The following is a 22,778-nucleotide window of genomic DNA, read 5'->3' as shown; positions in this document are numbered from 1 at the left end:
GACGGGAAGGGTGAGCACTTTTAACACTGAAAAAAAACAAAGGCATCCATCCGCCAACATGCAGGGCAGCAAAAGACAATAAACTGTCTCAACCAAGCAAATGAGATGCATTCTGCCAAACAGCCAAGCAAACCCATTACGAGCACAGGCAACAAAGCTTTGCAGTGATTATCTCAAGTGACGTACACTTATTTTCAGAGCTGCGTTGTGTTCAACACTATTACAGTCTCGAAACCCATCAACACTGTATTGCTTGGAAAGGAGATGCGATGGTGAAAGCAGCCACTCTTTAGTCTCCTTTAAAATAAAGGAGTAAACCTTTTGTGAGCTGATACAGTACTCCATCTTTCTTCTTACCTGAACTAAGTATTCACGGGTGAGTAAAGGCAGACGAACGTGTTCCATCAGCTGAGCCATGTGTTCTTGCCGAACATCTTTGTTATGGTTGACCCAAGCAATCACTGCTTCAAACACCTGCACAGAAAAACCCCAAATCATTAACGTTACTGGGGGAACAGCAGTAGAATTGACATTAAGCAGCTAAAAGACATGTGAAAGCAAAGGTACATTCAGAGGACCATTGAGGTCTGCGGATTTATCGTAGACACAAATGTTGGGAGAGTAGGTGAACTAGCAGCCCTGATCTACTGTCAAATTCTGGGTATTTACCTGGGAACGTAACTTTCCTGTATTGTTGTTTTCGAATTATCACCCACGTGAGACTTGAAATCCTCAAATAAAATAAATGCACAGTTGTATGTGATTGGTTAACTCCTACCAGAGAACAATTCTCTCTACAGTCCTGGGAACCTGTTTTCAGCAACACTCCCTTGCCCCTTCAGGCACAATGACATCACTCACAGCAGCTATTTCAATCATAACTTGAACGTGCAACACTCTATTACATCAGGTAAAAAAGGCCATATATGCATCTATAACACACAGTACGGCTTACAAATACATTAACAGGTAAGGGCTTGGTTACAATTCCCAGAGGGTGCTGAGCTAATTGTCGCACTCAGTGAAATCTGATATCCTATGGTTTAAAATTCACGGGGGTAAGATAATTACCTCCAACTACAAGTATAACCTTTGAAATGGAGCATACTATGTACACGTTGGCCCTTTCTGCACCAAAATCTGCATTTCTTGGCACTTAGTGCAGCTTTCCCCCAGATTTGTACTGCCAAAATTTAACTGTGGACAATTGAAGGATTACACACATTGCTACAGTTGTGGTTACATTTGCATAATTTATAATTCCCATTACGGAGAAAAACGGAATTAGTCAATCCACTTGGAACTAGTGCTGAAGACCCTTATTTTTCTCCATCATTACGTCTTTTATAAAGTGACATGCTACCGAGTAGAGTAAGGCCCCAAAATACATGGGAGGTGGAATACGGGTGAACTTGCAACTCCACGTAGCCACCTTGCATATTTTTGTTAATAGATTTTTGCCAATTTTGACACTTTGCAGCAACTTAAATGTGATGCAATCCATTAAGGCCATTGTCTCTTGGTTCTATGGTATGCAAACCTGAACAGTCTTGTGGTGAATTAAATTTTACTTTCCTACTGGGACACAGGAGTTTAGCCTAGCCTTTGGCTTGCAGGCCTGTGCTTCTGTCACCTAGTGACTTTTAACCTGCTTAGCTTGCCTTGTTTTATTTCATTTATTTTATTTCTTCTAAGATGGCTGCCATTGCTTATAGTTTATAAAGATGTTTTGATTTGCATTCATTATCAATGCCACTCTGAGAAGGCGTCATTATCAGCGTCATGATCAGTGTTGTACGTAGGTATTGTTATCATGTCCCTTTCTTACTTATGTGTGATAGGAACATAATGTACACTTGTTGGGGATTGTTTATGTATTTCCTGCCACAAGTCTGCCTCCTTATCAGTTGTTTAGGAACATATCTGCGTCAGGGATCCCACATGATCTATATAAATGCATCTCACATAGAACAGGTCATTAGAGGGGTTCCTTCCCAATGCCATCTATCCTACATGTCAACCTTGTTGCAGGACTCAGCCTTTGTGTCACCATGGAGTCTGACCCATAGACCTCAGTCCAAGGTAAGGAGGGTTGGGGGGCGCTTCTCCTGGACATGGTACTGGCAGATTAAGTTTATCTTACCTAGCTCTCATTAGGTTAGAGTTTAGGTTCTCTTGCTAGGAATTGTATATCTCATGTTTATTTTAAGATGGTGGAGTTTTTTATATTCACAACTCTCGTCTTCACAATCCTGCTTTTTTTACTGTTTATTATCCTAATCATTGCAGCAGATGCATTTTATCGTAGATTGCAGTATTTTCAATAAGTATATAGAAAACTTTCCTGCATCTCCTTCATTGGCTGTGTCTGACTGAGACTTGTTGCTAACGCACGAAAAGGATAACGTTCGTTCCACCACGACTTCCCTGAGAGGTTTAGAGTCCAAGCATAAGGCTGCCAGAAATCACCTTTGCTTTCTGAGTTTTGGTGAGGTACTGATTGTGAACCGGCAGGGTTGGGCAGACAGTTGTGACTTGTTGTAGCAATGGCTTGTCGCCTACAAACAAAAGTGCTGTCTCCCCTAAACCAGCAGTCTTGCTTAGGAGCGAGAGTCCAACTACGACAGTCTAACCATTTATTATTTGAGTATTTCTGATTTTAGCTTCTGCTTGGCCTTAGCTAGATGATCCATGGGCCCACACCAAAGTAGATAATTGAAAAAGTGTTCATTCAATATCCTGAACTGGCATAAGATCAAATATCAACTGGTATAAGATCAAATATCACTCCTCTGATGATAAAGTCTGCATCTCACTATCCTGTCCAGTATAGTGATAGCTATCAGGAATTACATTTTCCGGGTTGAAACTTTCAGTTCCTAAATACCTTAGCAGAAAATGTAAGGAAGAAATCTTTTCAAAATAACGTTTATACATGTTTATTTTTTATGCTGGGGCTACTGCTTTGACTGACTGAAATTTTCTTATCAGAGAACCTTTGACAAACTGCTATGAACAGTGAGAATCTTAACCTTTTCTCATTATGCATTGAGAATTCTCTGCTAGGTGTACGTTTTTGTTAAAAATCTTTTACAAGATATGTTAGCTGTATGTACTATTGAAAGCTGATTAATTTTTTCACTGCACCATACATAGGCCTATGCAGGCTGAGGTACATTGTAATGTGCAAAAAAGCGTAGCAGTAATGTGAATACTTATGGCATAGACATATTGATGCTCCACAACCTGTTGTTTGCTATAAATAAGTCCAACGTAACCATCGGTTCCTATACTGTACACTGCCCATGTTCCTAACTGGCATCATATGGTACACTGCACCACCATCAGATGTAAATTAAACATCAACTCGAATATCGACCCAACAATTCTACAGCCACACATTTCTTTGGCACCCCGAAGGACCAAGACAGAGGGAACTGTGCAACCAGACAGAAACTATAACTGAAGGTCATCAAGGCTGATGAAATTCCATGTGAAAGCCCCATTTGTACTACTATAAGAGGTTTCTACTTTTCGAGGCTCTTCAAGAGACCATGCTGGCACTCTAGCTGAGTATCATCCTCTGCCTTCTGACAAATATGTCACAGCCAGGCAGATGGCAAGGATAGGTACCCCTTGCTCAAATGCAGAGATAGCAGCCTCTGCCCTGGTAGAATGGGCTCTCAGACCTTCCGGGGGCTGCTTCTTTGCCAGTGCGTAGCAGATCTTAATCCAGAGAACTTGCCACCTCAACAAGGCACTCTTCTGTACAATCTTCCATTCTTTGCTCCAGAGAACCCCACAAAAAGCTGACCATTCTCTCAACTACACTTAGTACGACTTAAGTAAAAGTCTAAGGGGCCCTGTTGGAGTCCTACCAATGGAGTCTCTCTTTCGAGGGGTGAAGGAAAGCAACACACACTGTTAGAATGATGGCCTGCCCAACATGGAAGGGAGTCATGTTTTTAGGTAATAAGGCTGCCCTAGTCTTCAACACCAGTTTGTATGGGGAAACAATGATGTACGGCGGTTGCATTGAGAGTGCCTGTAGTTAATTCATGTGACAAGCTGATATAACCACAATGAGAAAGTCAGTCTTCAAGGTCAAGCTATAAAGTGAGCAGCTATGCATTAGCTCACAGTGCATACGCATGAAGAATGTTAAGATCACGTTAACATCACAGATGGTTAGGGAAAAAAAAACATGAATGTTAAACCTTTGATAAATCACCTAACAACAGGTGATTTGAACAAGGATGGTTGGTTTGGCAAAGGGCAAAGAAATAACCTTTTACAGTGCCTGTAGCAAGGCCGTGCTGGGCTAAAGACAGAACAAATGAAAGGGCATTCAAACGTTTTGCCTATAAGAGGTCTGTATTCCAGGGAGCACACCACATCACAAATTTGTCTCAGTGTCCAACATAAATGGATTTCGTGGAAGAGTGCCTAGTAACAAGGCTGACATCCAACACATCAGTCGGCAATCAAATGCAATCAATTGTCACCAGTCATTCTCTGTGCCTGGAGGTGTAAGTTAAGTAGATTAAAGTAGAGGACCGGTCCCCATTGCTAAGGCAGGAGGCCCTTCCAAAGAGGCAGCCTGACTGGAGGACAGATGTTCATGCTCAGTAGTTCTGGGAACCACACTTTTCTGGAAAGGGTCCCAGGATGACTTGGACGCAATCATTCTTAATCTTTTTCAGAACTCAAGGCAGGAGAAGAGTCTTGCAGAAGTAGAGAAGACCTTTCTTTCCTTTCAGCTGCAATGCATCTCATAATGATTGACACTACATGTTCTCAACAGTGATGAAGAGACCTAGTAAGAGTTCCACCCACTGGTGCAAGCCACCCTGTGCTCCCTCTGGATGTAAACGCCACTTGTGGCCCACCAAACAACTCATATTCGGTTTGTACCCTATGGAGTTCATTGACCCCCTACAGGTGGTTAGTAACCAGAAAGATTCAGTGGAACTCAAGCTACCTCCCGTGGTGCAATGCCTCCTCACACAGGACTCATGTCCACACCCTACCCTGCATGTTGCTTTATGACATTGAATTGGTGTTGTCTGTGAAAACCTGCACCAGTCTCCCCTTGATAGATTGCAGGGACACCTTGAGGGCCAGATGAATGGCCAGCAGCTCCAGTAAACTGATGTGGAGCTGGCCCCGCACTGGAGACTAGAGCCAGCTGATCTCCACCTCCTCTAGGTGACACCCCACTCCCAACCCAAAACTGCTGGCTTTGGATGGAATGGAAGAGTGGCCTACCGCAGAATGACCTGCAGTTAGTCAGCCACCACTGCAGATCTTGAGATGCTTCCTGAGAGATCTCAATGGTGTTGGAAAGGTGGCCTTGAGCACACAGGAAATTCAAGTTAAACTGTAGAGCTTGCATGTGTCACCTGGAGTAGTTGACAAGTAGGATACACAAGGCTAATAATAGGGCAAGAAGCCTCAGAGCCACTTTCACATGGACACAGGAGTGAGCCTTAACATTGAAATCATTGCCCAAATGTCCTGGGCTTGTCACTACAGAGAGAAAGCTCAGAACTCTGCCATATCCAGGATTCCCCCAATGGAGGTAAGCCTGAGATAGAGAATCAGGTGAGACTTTAGTTTGTTTCTGGTAAAACACTACAATGTTATTACTTCCGTCATTGTCCACAACCAGTTGCAGAGTTATGGGACTGTGGCGATTTCCAACCTCCAGTGATGGGCACAGCCATTACTTCTGTTAACACCAAAGGGGTGCAGGATAGGCTGAAGTGGAACACAGCAAACAGACAATGCTCTTCTCTGACTTTGAACCACAAGTAAGACCAGTGGGGCAGAAGGATGGGTATATGAACATATGGGCTCTGCAAGTCCAAAGACACCATTCAGTCACCCAGGTCCAGAGCACATAGGATCTGGGCCAAATGTGAGCATTTTGAATCTGTCCTCCTGAAGGAGGGAGATGAGGGGACAGAAGTTCAAGATAGGCCTGAGGCCCCTATTTTTTTTGGGGACAAGTAGATAGCAAGAGTAACAATTCCCGCATTTCTTTGAGTCTAGTACCCTCTCTATAGCACCTTTTGAGAGCAACCAGGGTACTTCCTGTAGCAGGATAGACAGGCGCTCTTCTGAAACCGGTTCTAGTGCACGAGGGATACTGGACAGTGAAGAAAGAAAAGGTATAAATAAATTTTTTGAAAAATTTGACAAGACCCATCTGTCAGATGTGATGTATCACCAACAAAGAAGGACGTGCCAGATCCAGCCTCCCACTTGGTGGGCATACACCTCTGAGGGAAAACTAAAGCAGTTTATTGGCAGCTGCAGCAGGGGAGGAGGAGTTGGAAGAGTGATGCCCCTGCTAGCCAGCACAGTGACTGCTTTCTAGCATCTGTAGGCCCGAAAGGAATCTGTATTTGTATCAGTGGTTGAGAAAGCTGTCGCTGTCAATAAGCCAGCCCTCTGGAATGGCCCCTAAATTTTTGAAAATGATGCTGGAATTAATTGGCAGGAGCCAACAGCCCCAAGGAACATGCTGCAGCTCTACTGTCTTCAAAGCATTTGAAAGAAGAGTCTGCCGTCTCACCAAAGATGCAGCACCCATCAAAGGGCATGTCCAGCAGCAAAGGCTGAACATTGCTTGAGAACCCAATGGACCTCATTCAAACATGTTGATGAATGAACACACTGGTACCAACCACCCTGCCAAGACAATCTATGTAATCCAAACCTGCATGGATAGCGTATTTTGTCACAGTTGCAGGACTTATATGCAGCTCCACTGTGTCAATACCAGGGTAGTATGGAGTCAACGTGGAGCCATGCAACCCACTTAGGAGCACGCAGGATCACTGCTATGGAAATCTCCAGATCTAGTCTGGCTCCTGGGGGATATTCTAACGTGAGGAAGCTGTGGTAAGAATTTTCTATCAGAAAAACCAGAGCCAAACAGACCAAAAAGTGATTTCCATACAACAATGAAAGTCATGAAAAGGGGCAGGATATTGGACACTATGTTGATTACAACTACAAAACAAGAAGTAACAAAAAAGAAGAATGAACAATAAACAGCTAAACTTTCTGTAGGAAGCTTTGCAATCCCCCAACCCCTGCATTTTAGTGTCCTTCAATATCCTTTCTTGCAGCATTTTGATCACTGCTGCAGGCATGCAAAACAGTTATGAAGAAAGAAACTAAATTGCAACCTGCCAACTCTCATTTGTTAGTGTGAAAAATGTTTCACTCTGGGAGAAATCTTAGAATATGCACACCTTTGATAACAGTGCCAGGGACACAAGAGGGCCTCATTATGATTGGCCGTGTAATCCTTCTGGTTAAAAAAGTTACTTATTGTAACTACAGTTCCCCAACTTTGTTACCTTTCAAATAATAGTAAGTACAGAAAGCCTCATATCCAGGAGGCAGTCAGATCACATGTATTGTATTGTATTGTAATCGTATTTATATAGCGCTTACTACCCCTGACGAGGCGTCGAAGCGCTTTTCGAGGAGTAGCACGCTACTCCGGAACCCAACAAGAATTAGTGATGGGTTAGTATCGTTAAATAATGAGTACAGTTTTAGTATTATTATGAGTTAATTTGAGCCACGGATATGGGAGTTTGTTAGTTAGAGTGACTGGAGTAATGGAGGGGTGGAAGAGGAAAGAAATCCAGAAGTGTTAATTGGGAGTATATCCTTCATTTACATGTGAATATATATGAAAGATACCACATTTGGAAATGTAGTTACCAGAAGCACATATCTCTTTTCCATCATTTCATCTTTCATAGATTCACAGACTTGAGTAGAAATTAAAACTGCAGTAACAGTTATAGGCATGATAAAGAAAGAACTAAAGAAGTTAACCTTAATTAAACAGGTTGCACAGTACTGTTTGTCCCACCACCATCTCACATGTCTTCTTGATGTGGGGGCAGTAATCTTTGGTATTTTGGAACAGTCACACCAAGGTAGAATGCAGTTTTGGCCCCCATGCATCTGATCGGGTGAGGTTGCACAGTGTCTGAGAAACCAGTCCGATCCCTCATGGCAGAAAGCAATCTATGCAGAAATCCATCAGGCAATGCCTTGCTTGGATAAGCTTCAGAATTTGTTAGCACTGCTGTATAGTACAAAGAGTTGAGGTGATTTTCTGAAATTCATTGTCCTGCCAATGCAGAGTTTCACTTTGTGATTCAGGTTCAACCAATGTAGAGCCCTCTCAGGTAGCATGGTTGGCTCTAGAAAGAAGGTGGGCAAATTAAGTTTTTGATTCAAAGAGAAAGATTATAGTACTTTGGGCATGAAGTGCCAATTCCTTGTGAGATAAACCTTATATTTTTCAGATTTCATGTATGGAGGATGAATTGACAGTACATGCTCTGCCCAAACTGTTTTACGAGATGTAATTGCCATTAGAATAATGGTTTTCCATGTCAACATTTGTAGGATGGACTTTGGAATGGGCCAAAGGTAGCTGTTTGATGATTGGTGAAAAAGTATGGAACAAGCCCCTCAAATTCCTTCACCACCATCATAATTAGTGAGACTATGGGAATCAATCAAGCAATCAATCAATCCAGCTATTTGTAAAGCGCGCTACGTACCTGTTAGGGTTTCAAGGCACTGGGGGGGGGGGGTGCTGCTACTGGTCGAAGAGCCAGGTCTTAAGTAGTCTCCTGAAGGTGAGTAGGTCCTGGGTCTGTCGCAGGACGGTCGGGAGGGTGTTCCAGGTCTTAGCGGCGAGGTAGGAGAAGGATCTGCCACCGGAGGTCTTACGCTGAATGCGGGGGACAATGGCGAGGGCGAGGTTGGCGGAGCGGAGTTGGCGGGTGGGGGCATAGAAGTTGAGTCTGTTGTTCAAGTAGGCTGGTCTGGCGTTGTGGAGTGCCTTGTGAGCGTGGGTGAGGAGCTTGAAGGTGATCTTCTTGTCCACGGGGAGCAAGTGGAGGTCTCTCAGGTGGTGGGAGATGTGGCAGCGGCGGGGTATGTCGAGGACCAGTCGGGCGGAGGTGTTTTGGATGCGTTGGAGGCGTCGTATGTCTTTAGCTGGGATGCCTGTGTAGAGTGCGTTGTCGTAGTCTAGCCTACTGCTGACGAGGGCCTGGGTCACCGTTTTTCTGGTTTCCGTCGGGAACCATTTGTAGATTCTGCGGAGCATGCGGAGGGTGTTGTAGCAGGAGGAGGACACTGCGTTGACCTGCTTGGACATGGAGAGGGAGGAGTCAAGGATGAAACCCAGGTTGCGTGCGTGGTCGGCAGGTGTTGGCGGGGGACCCAGTGAGGTGGGCCACCAGGAGTCGTCCCAGGCGGAGGGGGTGCATCCGAGGATGAGGACCTCCGTTTTGTCAGAGTTCAGCTTCAGGCGGCTGCTTCTCATCCACTCGGCGATGGACTTCATTCCCTCGTGGAGGTTGGCTTTGGTGGTGCTTGGGTCTTTCGTGAGGGAGAGGATGAGCTGGGTGTCGTCGGCATAGGAGAGTATGTTGAGGCTGTGCCGACGGGCCTGTTGTGCGAGGGGGGGCCATGTAGATGTTGAACAGCGGCGGGCTTAGTGAGGAGCCTTGGGGGACGCCACAGATGATGTTGGTGGCTTCGGAGCGGAAGGGTGGGAGGCGGACTCTCTGGGTTCTGGCGGAGAGAAAGGAGGAGATCCAGTTGAGGGCTTTTTCTTGTATTCCGGCTTCGTGGAGGCGAGTTTTCAGGGTGCGATGGCAGACTGTGTCGAAGGCAGCGGATAGGTCCAGGAGGATGAGGGCTGATGTTTCGCCGTTGTCCATTTGCTGTCTAATGTCGTCTGTGGTGGCGAGGAGGGCAGTCTCGGTGCTGTGGTTACGTCTGAAACCAGACTGGGAGGGGTCCAGGATGGAGTTGTCCTCGAGGTGGTGGGTAAGCTGAGCGTTTACGATCTTCTCTGTGACCTTCGCCGGGAAGGGGAGCAGGGAGATCGGTCGGAAGTTTTTGAGGACGTTGGGGTCTGCTTTGGGCTTCTTAAGGAGGGCGTGGATTTCAGCGTGCTTCCAGCTTTACGGAAATGTCGCGGTTTCGAAGGATAAGTTTATGACCTTTCTGAGTTGGGGGGCAATGGTAGAGTCGGCTTTGATGTAGATGTGGTGGGGGCATGGGTCTGATGGGGATCCTGAGGGGATGGAATTCATGATCTTGCGTGTTTCCGTGTCATCTACGTGTGTCCAGGCGGTCAAGCAGTTGGTGCAGGTGGAGTTTTCGGGGGTGGGGTCCGACGTGGGCGTGGTGTTGAGGATGTCGTGGATGTCGGCGATCTTCTGATAGAAAAAGGTGGACAAGGCGTCGCAGAGTTCTTGGGATGGTGGGATGTCGTTGACGTTAGCGCTGGGGTTGGAGAGCTCTTTCACGATGCTGAAGAGCTCTTTGCTGTCGTGGGTGTTGTTGTTCAGGCGTTCTGTGAAGTGGGATCGTTTGGCGAGTCTGATTAGCTGGTGGTGCTTGCGGGTGGCACCCTTATGGACTGTGAGGCTGCCGGGTGTGTGTTCGAGGAGCCATTTGTTTTATTTTCTGGCAGACGCGTTTAGCGGTGAGGAGTTCGTCGGTAAACCAGGCGGCTTTTTTTCTTTCTTGGTTGTTGGTGGGTCTCTTGAGTGGTGCGAGGGTGTCGGCGCAGTCGTTGATCCACCGTCGTAGGTTGAGTACGGCGGTGTCTGGGTCGGTGGAGTCGGTGGATGGGTTCTGGGCGAGGGTGCTGTCAGCTGGTCTTCGGTGATTTTGCTCCAGCGGCGGCGGGGTGGTTGTTGGGTGTGGTGGTGCTCGACACGTTTCTTGAATGTGAAGTGGACGCAGTGGTGGTCGGTCCAGTGGAGTTCGGTGGTGTGGTTGAAGGTGACGTGGGTGCTTGCGGAGAAGATCGGGTCAAGCATGTGGCCGGCGATATGGGTGGGTGTGTTGACGAGTTGTCTGAGGTCGAGGTTGGAGAGGTTGTCGATCAGGGATGTGGTGTTGGCGTTGTTGTTGTTCTCCAAGTGGAAATTAAGGTCTCCCAGGAGGATGTAGTCCGTAGTGGGGAGTGCGTGGGTGCTGGTGAAGTCGGCGATGGAGTTGCTGAAGGGTGCTCTTGGTCCTGGGGGTCTGTAGATGAGCGTTCCTCTGAGAGTGGTGTTGGGGTCAGTGTTGATTCGGAAGTGCAGGTGTTCGGCGGTCTTGAGGGTGTCGTCCGTGTGGGTGTGGATTTTGAGGGTGGATTTGTGGGCGATGGCTATTCCTCCTCCGATGCCGTTGGCGAGATCTCTTCTGGTGATCTTGTAGCCGTCAGGGATGGCCATGGCGATGTCAGGTGCGGAAGCGTCGTTCCACCATGTTTCGGTTAGGAAGGCAACGTCTGGGGCAGTGGTGTCGAGCAGGTCCCAGAGCTCGATGGCGTGCTTGCGTGCGGAGCGTGTGTTGAGGAGTATACAACGGAGGTGGTTGGTACCGGTTGTTGCAGGTTTCCTTGTTCTGTCGCAGGTGAAGTTGCAGGCGCAGCAGGAGAAGGGTCCTTTGGTGTTCTACGGTGAGGGCTGGAAGCATGTTGTGGAGCGGCCGGGGTTGAGGGCGATGAGCTGGGTGGCCGAGTAGCGTCGACTGGCGGTGCGGGGGTCGTGCGGACCGGGGTGTTGGGGCTGGGCGCGGTCGAGGCGCGGACGGGCGCAGACGGGCTTGCCTCTGGCGCGCCGGCGGCGCAGACGCGCAGCGCCAGCCATTAAGAAGGGAGGGGGGAGCAGCTGGGCGGCGGGAGGGAGCGGCGAATGGGGGTGCGAGGGGGGCGGGGCCGCAGGGAGGCAGCGGCGGGGAAACGCGGCTCTGAGAGCCAGCAAGGGGAGCGCACAAGGGGCAAAAGCAGTCACAAAAAGTCAAAAAAGCACAAATGGAAGCAGATGGAGCAAAAAGGCACAATAAAGCAAGGCACAGAATACAGTCACAAATACGGCGAAAACGGCACAATGCACACAAGTCTAGCGACGCTTACCAGAAGCCCACTAGACACCAGGGATGAGGCGCAGGTGGATGCCTGTGGGTGGAGGAAGGCCTCGAACACGCTAGCAGCAGCGTGGGCGGGGGTCAGGGACACGGACACAGCAAGGTGGTGCTGCGGGCGTGGGGAAGCGAGATCCTGACGAAAATCAGGTCAGAGGTCGCTCACCCTCGACGCGCAGCGCCAGCCATTAAGAAGGGAGGGGGGAGGGAGGACCAGCTGGGAGGCGGGAGGGAGTGGCGAATGGGGGCACGAGGGGGGTGGGGCCGCAGGGAGGCAGCGGCGGGGAAACGCATCTCAGAGAGCCGGCAAGGGGAGCGCACAAGGGGCAAAAGCAGTCACAAAAAGTCAAAAAAGCACAAATGGAAGCAGATGGAGCAAAAATGCACAATAAAGCAAGGCACAGAATACAGTCACAAATACGGCGAAAACAACACAATGCACACAAGTCTAGCAACGCTTACCAGAAGCCCACTAGACACCAGGGATGAGGTGCAGGTGGATGCCTGTGGGTGGAGGAGGGCCTCGAACACGCTAGCAGCAGCGTGGGTGGGGGTCAGGGACACGGACACAGCAAGGTGGTGCTGTGGGCGTGGGGGAGCGAGATCCTGACCAAAATCAGGTCAGAGGTCGCTCACCCTCGACGCGCAGTGCCAGCCATTAAGGAAGGAGGGGGGAGGGAGGAGCAGCTGGGAGGCGGGAGGGAGCGGCGAATGGGGGCGGGCCGAAGGGAGGCAGCGGCGGGGAAACGCGGCTCAGAGAGCCGGCAAGGGGAGCGCACAAGGGGCAAAAGCAGTCACAAAAAGTAAAAAAAGCTCAAATGGAAGCAGATGGAGCAAAAAGGCACAATAAAGCAAGGCACAGAATACAGTCACAAATACGGTGAAAACGGCACAATGCACACGAGTCTAGCGACGCTTACCAGAAGCCCACTAGACACCAGGGATGAGGCCCAGGTGGATGCCTGTGGGTGGAGGAGGGCCTCGAACACGCTAGCGGCAGCCTGGGCGGGGGTCAGGGACACGGACACAGCAAGGTGGTGCTGCGGGCATGGGGGAGCGAGATCCTGACCAAAATCAGGTCAGAGGTCGCTCACCCTCGACGCGCAGCACCAGCCATTAAGAAGGGAGGGGGGAGGGAGGAGCAGCTGGGAGGCGGGAGGGAGCGGCGAATGGGGGCGTGAGGGGGGCAGGGCCGCAGGGAGGCAGCGGCGAGGAAACGCGGCTCAGAGAGCCAGCAAGGGGAGCGCACAAGGGGCAAAAGCAGTCACAAAAAGTCAAAAAAGCACAAATGGAAGCAGATGGAGCAAAGAGGCACAATAAAGCAAGGCACAGAATACAGTCACAAATACGGCGAAAACGGCACAATGCACACGAGTCTAGCGACGCTTACCAGAAGCCCACTAGACACCAGGGATGAGGCGCAGGTGGATGCCTACGGGTGGAGGAGGGCCTCAAACACGCTAGCAGCAGCGTGGGCGGGGGTCAGGGACACGGGCACGGACACAGCAAGGTGGTGCTGCGGGCGTGGGGGAGCGAGATCCTGACCAAAATCAGGAATCCCTGAACGGGGAATCAACACAGATTCATCTTGGGTTCCTGCGCACCACCGCCTGCCTGTGTAATGTGGACATTTTGCATTGCCTGGAATTGCTAGAGGACGAGAGAGAATGCTGAAGATCAGTTGTAGTTGAGTCATGTTCAACCACTGATAAAAATATTTTGGAGATGTGCTCTCCCTCATGGAGAGACGCATATAATGAGGATCTTCCAAATACAGAACTTTGGCTGGCTGGCCCACCATGTAAGGTCTAGTTTGGCTTTGGGAGCCAGAGGGACCGCCTCTTACCTTTGCCCTATTACTTGTCACCATTGGCGATCCAGCTGTTCCCGTAGTGGACACATTTGGAGGTGGAACTGAGGGACAATTGGGATGCAAGATTATATCATCCCCAACATGGAATTGTATCTGCAAACTGAGAATCTTGTAGCATTGCTTTTTCCTCTAGCCAACAACATCAGCTTCTCGACTCTTCCTTGCAATGGACAGGCATTGAGGGTGAATGCACAAATGCAATATCCCAGAAATATGATCTGCTTCTTAGTTCCAGAATCCACAATTTGTGTCTAAGGTTAGACCCTACATTGAGCTATAGGGTGTTGGCAATTAGTGCTTGAAATGTGTGCTTGCTTGACTTACCGTACTTTTACATAGGTCATTAAGGTTGCAGTAAACCCTTATCTCTTTCCTTCATGGATGTGCTGTGACTGGGGCCAAACATTTGGTCAATGTTCTGAGTGCTGAATGCAGAACAGAAGGGAGAGCCTTGAACTGAAAGTGCTGGACATTGACAATGAATCATAGGAACTTTTGGTTCAATGAGAATATCAAAGTAAGCTCCCTCCAAGTCCTCTGTTGAATGGTTGTAGCACACTGAGGACAGAGAGCATTCTGAACGTTTGCTTCTTTATGTACTTGTTGATAGCCCTTAAGTCTAGAATGGACCCACTCATTTGCCGGTTTCAGAAAGAACCTCAAATAACATCCCTGATTGCACTGGGACCTGGGCACAGGCTCATTTGACATTTTCTTAAGAAGTTAGATATTTCCTCCAGCACAGCTTACAGATGTAGCTGGCACTCCTTGTTTGGTGGTGTTATAGGCGGCCTGGGAACTGATTCTATGATGTGATAGTGCTGGATGATATCCAACTCTCAGGGGTTCAGAGTTACAGCATGCCAGGCTCTACAACGTGACCAAATCCTCCCTTCCACTGGCTTGGAAACTGGAGGGATTATCGGCCTGAGAAATCAGGTTTTCAACCATGGTCATTTGACTTGCAATAAATAGGAGGAGACTCTTCCTCTTCTTTGGGCTCAGCAACTACACTGTCTTTGATAGGCACATTGGTAAGAGAATTGTGAATGATGAAAATATTTTGACTGATGAGTAGAAAGAAAGACAGCAGATATGGAGTATCCATGTTGACAATACCATTGATGTCCTGGTTGGTAGGTTTGCCTCTGTTGCAAGGATTCATATTAATGGGCTATATCAATGTCTACCATTATGACCTGTAATTGTCATCAACATTTTTCCAAAAAGCTGTTGCCATCAAAAGGCGTATCTAACACCTTGAATTATACTTTTGGGTGGAAAGAAGTGCTTTTTAGCAAACAGCAGCACCTCTTCAATGCTCCAGTAGCCATCTGACGGCGATCAAAAATAATAGGGCCCCTGTAGACTACCTTCTTGGGCTGCAGACTAGGGGAAAACCATACACATGAGTAATTTCTGCAGACACAACAAATATAGCTTTGAATACAGTTTCTATTGATTCATATTGGAGCCTAATATGATATTACCACCAAATACAACAAATAAGGTCAATAAGTCAATTTTGTATTACAATTTATAACTGATTATTAACCAACAACTCTTGCTGTACAGCTGCTAATTCTGTCACGACTTATGCGTTGCTTGAGCCTGGAGTCCGCTGAATGAGGGACAAGGTTCTTCTTCTTGAATTTTTTGCCTTGGCCCCGGTTGGTTGCGACTCTTTCTGGTAGCCACGGTGCTGCAGGCGATAGGAACGCCAAGGGCAGTTCGTGTCCTTCAGAAGTAGTGCCAGAGGGAAAAAAAACCTAAAAAGGGGAAAAAAACTCAAAAGGAATTTCCTGGAACAAGAGTAAAAATCAATACGTAGAATATAAGACCAAAAATGAACAGGAATACACTGGAACAAAATCGTAACCAGTATCTGACACAAGGGAGAAGGAGCGAAGACACCATCCAAACAGAAAGTGTTGCAACGCAAAGAAGAAAAGAATCACAGCCCTTAAATACCCATAGAACAGAAAGCGACCAACAGGAAGAGCAAGGACACCATATTGGATAGGGAAAAGATACATAGAAAATAATGGACAAGGGACCATAGTGAATAGGGAACCACTGCATGCTGGGAAGAGTGGGGAATAATGGAAAAAAGGAAAAACATAAACGGAAGAACAAACGAGGGCAACAGTAAAGAAGGACAAAAAATAGCAGGTGAGTGGGGGAGAGGTTATGTGTGCAGGGAGGCGCGCTGGGCTAAAAAGAAACGAGGCCCCATGCCCAATTTGGGGCCTTGAATGCTGCAGGAGAGACTGGGGGCGCAGTGCGTCTCAGCGCCGCGTGCCGCAGCGCGACAGTAGGTCTCCCCCCCGGAGCCCCAGGTTTGTGTGGAAACAAGCGGTAAAAGTGACGTATCAGAAGAGGGGCGTGAACAGAAGACGCATCTTCCCAAGAGCATTCGCTAAGAGGGAACCCTTCCAATTAATCAGATACTGAAGACGGTTTCGAAAGACACGAGAGTCACAAATTTCTTGTACCTCATATTCTGGTTCATCATTCACCAATAAGGGAGGAGGACAAGGGAACTGCTGGGAGAAAGGATCAGGCATATAGGGTTTTAGCTGGGAAACATGAAAGACCGGATGGATTTTCCAGGTACGAGGTAAGTGAAGATGGACAGTGACAGGTTTAATCAACTGAAGAATACGCAAAGGACCATAGTAACGAGGTGTAAACTTATTCTGAGAGAGCCGAAAGGGCAAAAAGTTTGAAGAAAGCCAGACTTTATCCTGGATGTGATACACTGGAGCCTCACTGCACTTCTTATCTGCCATTCTTTTCATGTATCTTTTAGTGTCCAGCAGATTAGATCGAATCATTTTATGGATCTTTCAAAGTTGTTTGGAAAATTAGGTGACAGCAGGAAGAGAAGAGGTAGACTGAGGAGTAGTAGGAAAAGAGGTAGGATGATAGCCATAGGAACAGAAAAAGGGGGTGACCTTGGAGGCACTATGGACAGTGTTGTTGTAAGAGAATTCTGCGATAGGAAGGTAAGTGTTCCAGTTACTCTGAGTGTAATTACAAAAGCAGCAAAGGTACTGCTCTGGTTGAGACGTTCGGTTTGCCCATTGGTTTGGGGATGGAAACCAGGTGACAATGCTACATTGATGTTCAAGGTCCTACAGAAATGTTTCCAAAACCGAGAGATGTACTGAGGTCCCCTGTCTGATACAATGCTGTGTGGGAGTCCATGTTGACGAAAAATATGGTGGATGAATATCTGACTTAGTTCTTGTGAGGTAGGTAATTTCTTCACGGCGGTGAAGTGAGCCATCTTCGTAAAGGAATCTACGGTTACCATGATAACCTGATTTCCTGCTGATGGAGGTAGTGAACACATGAAATCGGTTGAAACGGTGTGCCAGGGAGCTGGTGGAACAGGTAACGGAAGAAGTAATCCCGCTGGCCTGGTATGGGGTATCTTTACTTGAGCTAATATGGGACAGGCCTGTACATAACTTTCGACATCCGATTTCCAAGTAGGCCACCAAAAAGATCGCAAGAGTAACTCTTGCGTGGCCTTGATACCTCTATGACCAGCAATTGGGGAATCATGGAACATCTGCAGCGCCTTTTCTCGTAGACTTCTCGTAGGGAGGAACAAAAGGTCCCTATAATAATAATATCCCTTCTGTTTATGTATTTGGGGGTTTAAGTCCTCAAGTTCTTGTTCAGAAAGGTTTGCATATTCCAGTTGTACCTCATCCAGAACGATTTAGCTCCACCAATGATCTTGCTAGGCTCAAGTAGATACTGTGATGGGGTAGGAGTACAATCTGGCGAGAGAGAGCATCGGCCAGTATGTTTTGGGATCCAGGAATATAGGTGACATAGAAGTTGTACTGACTAAAGAAAAAGGCCCAACGAGCCTGACGACTGTTCTGGCATTGAAAGTTACGTAAACATTGTAGATTCTGATGGTCCGTTCTCACCTCGAAAGGTTCTTTGGAATCCATAAGGAATTGTCTCCACTCCTGGCAGGCAGTCTTCAGGGCTAATAATTTGCTTTCCAATACTGAGTAATGTTGTTTAGACACAGACAGTACATGGGACAGATCAAAAACTGGATGTTCTAAACCATCGTCATCTTGTTGTTAAAGTAATACTGCTCCGATGGCCCTTTCGGAAGCATCAGTAACAACAACAAATTGTTTGTTGGTGTCTGGATGTCTCAGTATCGGTGCTTGGGTGAAGGCCTTTTTTAGACTTTGAAAAGCTGCTTCAGCCGCCTTTGTTCAGACAAATCTATTGCGTAAGTTCTCCTTCTTTAATGTTTGAGTAATTTGGCTGGTCTGTTCCGCAAAATCTAAGATAAACTGATGATAAAAGTTGGCCAGTCCTAGAAAACATTGGGTTTCCTTGACGGAGGAAGGGAAAGGCCAGTCTAGGATGGCTTGTACCTTTTCCAGATCCATTAATATTCCAGTCGGACTGATGTGATAACCCAGATATTTGACTTCAGTTTTATCAAACTCACATTTCTCTGGTTTACATTACAGTTGATGTTGCCTGAGTCTTTGGAGGACTTGTTTAACATGTGTAGAATGAAGTTCAGGATGTCTACAATATATAAGGATATCGTCTAAGTAGATCACTACTGTATGGTTCAAGAGATCAGAGAACACAGAGTCCATAAATCGTTGGAATATTGAGGGGGCAAAAGTGAGGCCAAAAGGCATAACTCTGTATTCATAATGACCAAATGGGGTTAGAAAGGCAGTCTTCCACTCATCTCCTTTCTTAATGTGCAAAAGGTGGTAAACTCCATGAAGTTCTAATTTGGTAAATCGTTGTGCCCCTCTGACAGCCTCCAGAATATCTTTGATGAGAGGTAAAGGATAATGGTCCTTTATAGTGATCTTATTTAAATCACGAAAATCCAAGCAGGGACGAAGATCTTTAGTCTTCTTGGGTACAAAAAACAGAGGAGCCCCCGCCGGAGAGGAAGATGGTACGATAAGACGGCTGTGTAGATTTTCTTGGAGGTAATCTTTGAGAACTTCTCTTTCAGGTTCCATGAGAGAATACATTCTCACAAAGGGAACAATCGCCCCAGGTTCCAGGGGAATTGTACAATCATAATCTCGATGTGGGGGCAAAACAGGTCTGGATGGTTTTTGGAATACATCTTGAAAGTCCAAATAGTGATCGGGGACCCCTTGGACTGTATTGATGGAACAACCTGTAGTGGGTTCAGAAGGTATAATTTTCTTGGGCGACCAGTAAGTGTCTGAGGCAAAGCAATGTTCATGACAAAACTGAGAAAACAAAGAAATAGTCCTGGTTTCCCAATTTACATAAGGATTATGTTTTATAAACCACGGAATCCCTAGGATTATAATATGATTGGGAGATGATATTAAGTCAAAGGAGACGTGTTCTTGGTGGTTCCCAAATTGTAAACTTAGAATCAGGGCAGTAGTATCAACTGGACCAGAGGATATTAAGGACCCATCCACAGTGTGTACTTGTTACGGGACTTCCTTGGGTCATGTTGGTATTTGTTGTGTTGTGGCCCAGGACTTATCCATATAAATGCCACTAGCACCACAATCAAGTAAGGCCATTGTCCTCTCCTCACGACCGTCAGGTAACTGCAGGGTCACAGGTAGCATGAACACATTGGTGGCATTGTCCTTGAAAGAACTAATGGAAGGTATAGCAGATGATCCCGTCCCCTCCCTTCTTACAGAGGATGGGAAGTAGCGTTTCCCGATGGCTTTAGAGGACGAACGGGGCATATACGGAGCATGTGACCAGCAGCACCACAATACAGGCACAATCCTTACTTCCGTCTTTCTTCACGTTCACTGAAGGAAAGTGGGCCACAAGTAGAATCCACCTGCATAGGTTCACCTTCAGTTTCTCTGACGGGAGGGCGAGGTTCCTCCGGACGGTGCAAAAACACACATGAGGTACTGGACTGGGAATGTCCTCTATTTCTTCTTTTTTCAAAACGTCATTCCTGGAGACGATATTCGATGGAAAGAGCTAAATCCATCAGACCGCAAAGATCTTCTACTCAGGCGGAGTGCACTAACTCGTCTTTGATCTCCTCCTTTTGCCCTCTATGAAATAGGATAACCAGAGTACGATCCACCCAAGTTGTTTCAGCAGCAAGCTGTCGAAAGCGTGTTATATATTGGAGGACATCTTGAGAGCCTTGTTGGATGTCACAGAGTGCTTCTTCAACGGAGGCCTCCAATCCTGGATGACCAAACATCTGTTTAAAATGATTCACGAAGGCTGGATAATCAGACAGTACTGGATCATTGGACGATACAATCGGAGTCACCCAGGCCAAGGCCGGACGGATAGGGCACTGATGAGATAACCCACCTTTGTCTTGTCGTGAGAAAATTGTGTGGGTCGGAAGACAAAGTAAACAGTCAATGCATCTAAGAACTCTTGCAACTTCGTTGGTTCACCGGAATATTGAGGAGTTGAGGTGGAAACGGTAGGAACATCCGTGCTGCAGACGGCCAAAGCTTGTCGTAAGGCTGCATTCTCATTTCATAATTGTTGCAGTTCCTGAGCCTGTTGCTGAATGGTTGCCAGAAGGGACTGGTCAGGGTCTGCAGCAGCCGCCACTGTATCATCCATTGTGTTAGACGGAGTCGGGTTTATTGGGCGCTGCAATCTGTCACGACTTATGCTTTGATTGAGCCTGGACTCCGCTGAACGAGTGACGAGGTTCTTGTTCTTGAATGTTCTGCCTTGGCCCAGGTAGTGTAACGCCGCGCTCTGACGCGGCGTCTCTTTCTGTCCTCGCGGGTGGAACACGCTACCGATATTCGGAGCGCCGTTCCCCGCGTTTTTTGCCTATGCTTTCTGGGAAGCATATATTTCGCTTCCGGTCGCGCTACACTTACTTGTAGCCTTTTTTCTTCTTTTGTTGTTGGTGGTGGGTTTTTTGTTGGTCCTTTTGCCTGTCTCTATCCATGTTGTGTCCATCTTGTCTTCTTCGTGTTTTTGTCCCAGCATGCTCTGTTTTTCTTTTATACTACTTCTTTTTTCCTATACTGGTCCCAATCCAAGATGGTGTTACTTCCCTTTCCTGTGATTTCACTTCACTTTTCTCAGTATATAAGCAGCCCTCTCTATCTGGTAGTACTAAGCACGGTTAAGTCAGGTTTCGGGATCTTGTTTTGTGTAGCCATTGAGATGACTGACTCCATATTTAATTGATTCAGGAGACCACCTACCGCCAAGTCAGTGGGTTTGTACTTCAAGTTTTGCAATGTATGTGGTACCAGTTTCCAGGTTCTTCCTACAAGGCAATCCTTCCTCCCATAAGTAATTAAATAGATGTTTGCAGATTGAATTTCTACAATGCCCCATGAATGAGGCTGTGAAAAGGATGGTTATTGTCATGAGGTGGGTTCGTAGGCTGTTGGTTCATCACCGAAAGATATATTTATGATATTCATGTGCCATCTCACTTGGAGAAATAATGTCTTGACCATCATCATAACCATTATCACAATGGTAATCCTCAAGCTTGCCGGGCTGCATGGCATCAGCACCATAAGAAATAAACAGCAGCAACTCAGTCTTTGGGGAATAAAAGCAGGACCCAGACACAGGAGACACATACCGATGGCTGGAGGACTGTACTCTTGTTTTATCAGTTAAAGTACAGTCTTATAGCCAATTAGATCAAATTTCATGTGGCACAAACTTAGAAAACATGGGTAGAGATCTACCTTTATTAAACCTGATCAATGATTTACATGTGAATGAATGGGCAGACCAATACTCAGGCTGCCTCTCGCGCATGCTAAGCTAACTGGACTTAAATAAGGCTGCAAACTAGCCATGTCCATGTTCATTGTTTATGTAGCAGATGTGACATCCTATCAGAGTGCAAACTGTTTTCATTTGAAGAGGACCTATGACACCACTCAGCCTCTTACATCTACTAACTTGTTCGGCCAATTATAATAGAACTATTAAGCTTTAAATTAAGTTAATTCAGCTAACAAGTTGTACATGAACAAGTTAATGGTATTTGACAGAGGTAGAGGGAATTATTCCTGACATGTGCAAGGGAAAGGACTGGACCAAGTGACAAAGAATAAATACATTCTCATCAACCTTGAGTTGTAAACTGCATTTAACTGATTTAGCACTTAGGACAACATGCATCTGTACAGGTTTGTGTTGATTTCACTGAATCTTGGGAGGAGTAAACTGTATCCCCCTTATACATGTATTTTCAGCAAATCAAACATTCTCTATTGTTCTCTGGAGTTTGATAATCCTTGTGTTAACTCTCTGCCTGTATTTGAATGTAAACTGTTATCATAGCATTTCCACCTCCCATGAATGGACTCCACTTAGAGACGGGCTGGTCAGCTATTTCTAAATTGGCGATTTAAGAAGCAGTTTAGTATTGCAATCAGACTCAATCAAGTCATGCAAATAATCTGCCCACACTAATCTTGACTACACTATAAAGTGTAACAGTAAAGCTATATAGTTACTTCACCTATTAGACTGATAAAAACTTCAGGTTTTCTGGTGCAGTCTTTCATAATATAACATGAAATTCAGATCTATGGTTTTAAGGATGGTGAAGAACATCAGTTTTAAAGGCAGGTGTACTTAAATTAAGAAAATTATACATTGAAAGCATATTAGTAGATCATTTTGCTTCACTAAAGATTCAGTGTCACTTTTCATCTGGTCATCACCCAGCCATTACATATGATTTCCTGAAATTTTGTTTCAAACTGATTAATGATCTTGCAGTAGCTTGAAATTAGCAAAATAAAGTCATTCAGGTATAATGTTCCAGTTTCGTCAGTTCACCATTTTATAACACTTTTGGGTAGTTCTACAAAAGCATTTTTGTGGTCACAAACGGCCCGTTTTTAACTCCAAAAATGCTTTTTTCTATGTT

The 22,778-nt window shown here is 46.4% G+C and overlaps 1 protein-coding gene across 1 annotated transcript in view; it reads right to left on the bottom strand.

Annotated features, from left to right (window-relative positions):
• The window catches only part of KLHL2 (kelch like family member 2), a 382,747-nt gene that overhangs the window by 99,179 nt on the left and 260,790 nt on the right, over window positions 1-22,778 (bottom strand). Inside the window, exon 7 of the mRNA XM_069243918.1 lies at window positions 358-474. Within this exon, the coding sequence (XP_069100019.1) occupies window positions 358-474 (117 nt within the window). The remainder of the gene's footprint in view (window positions 1-357; window positions 475-22,778) is intronic.

The sequence above is a fragment of the Pleurodeles waltl genome, chromosome 1_2, assembly GCF_031143425.1.
Source record: "Pleurodeles waltl isolate 20211129_DDA chromosome 1_2, aPleWal1.hap1.20221129, whole genome shotgun sequence".
NCBI lineage: Eukaryota > Metazoa > Chordata > Amphibia > Caudata > Salamandridae > Pleurodeles > Pleurodeles waltl.
Note: the sequence above shows the minus strand (reverse complement) of the source record. Positions and strands in the feature narration are given on the sequence as shown.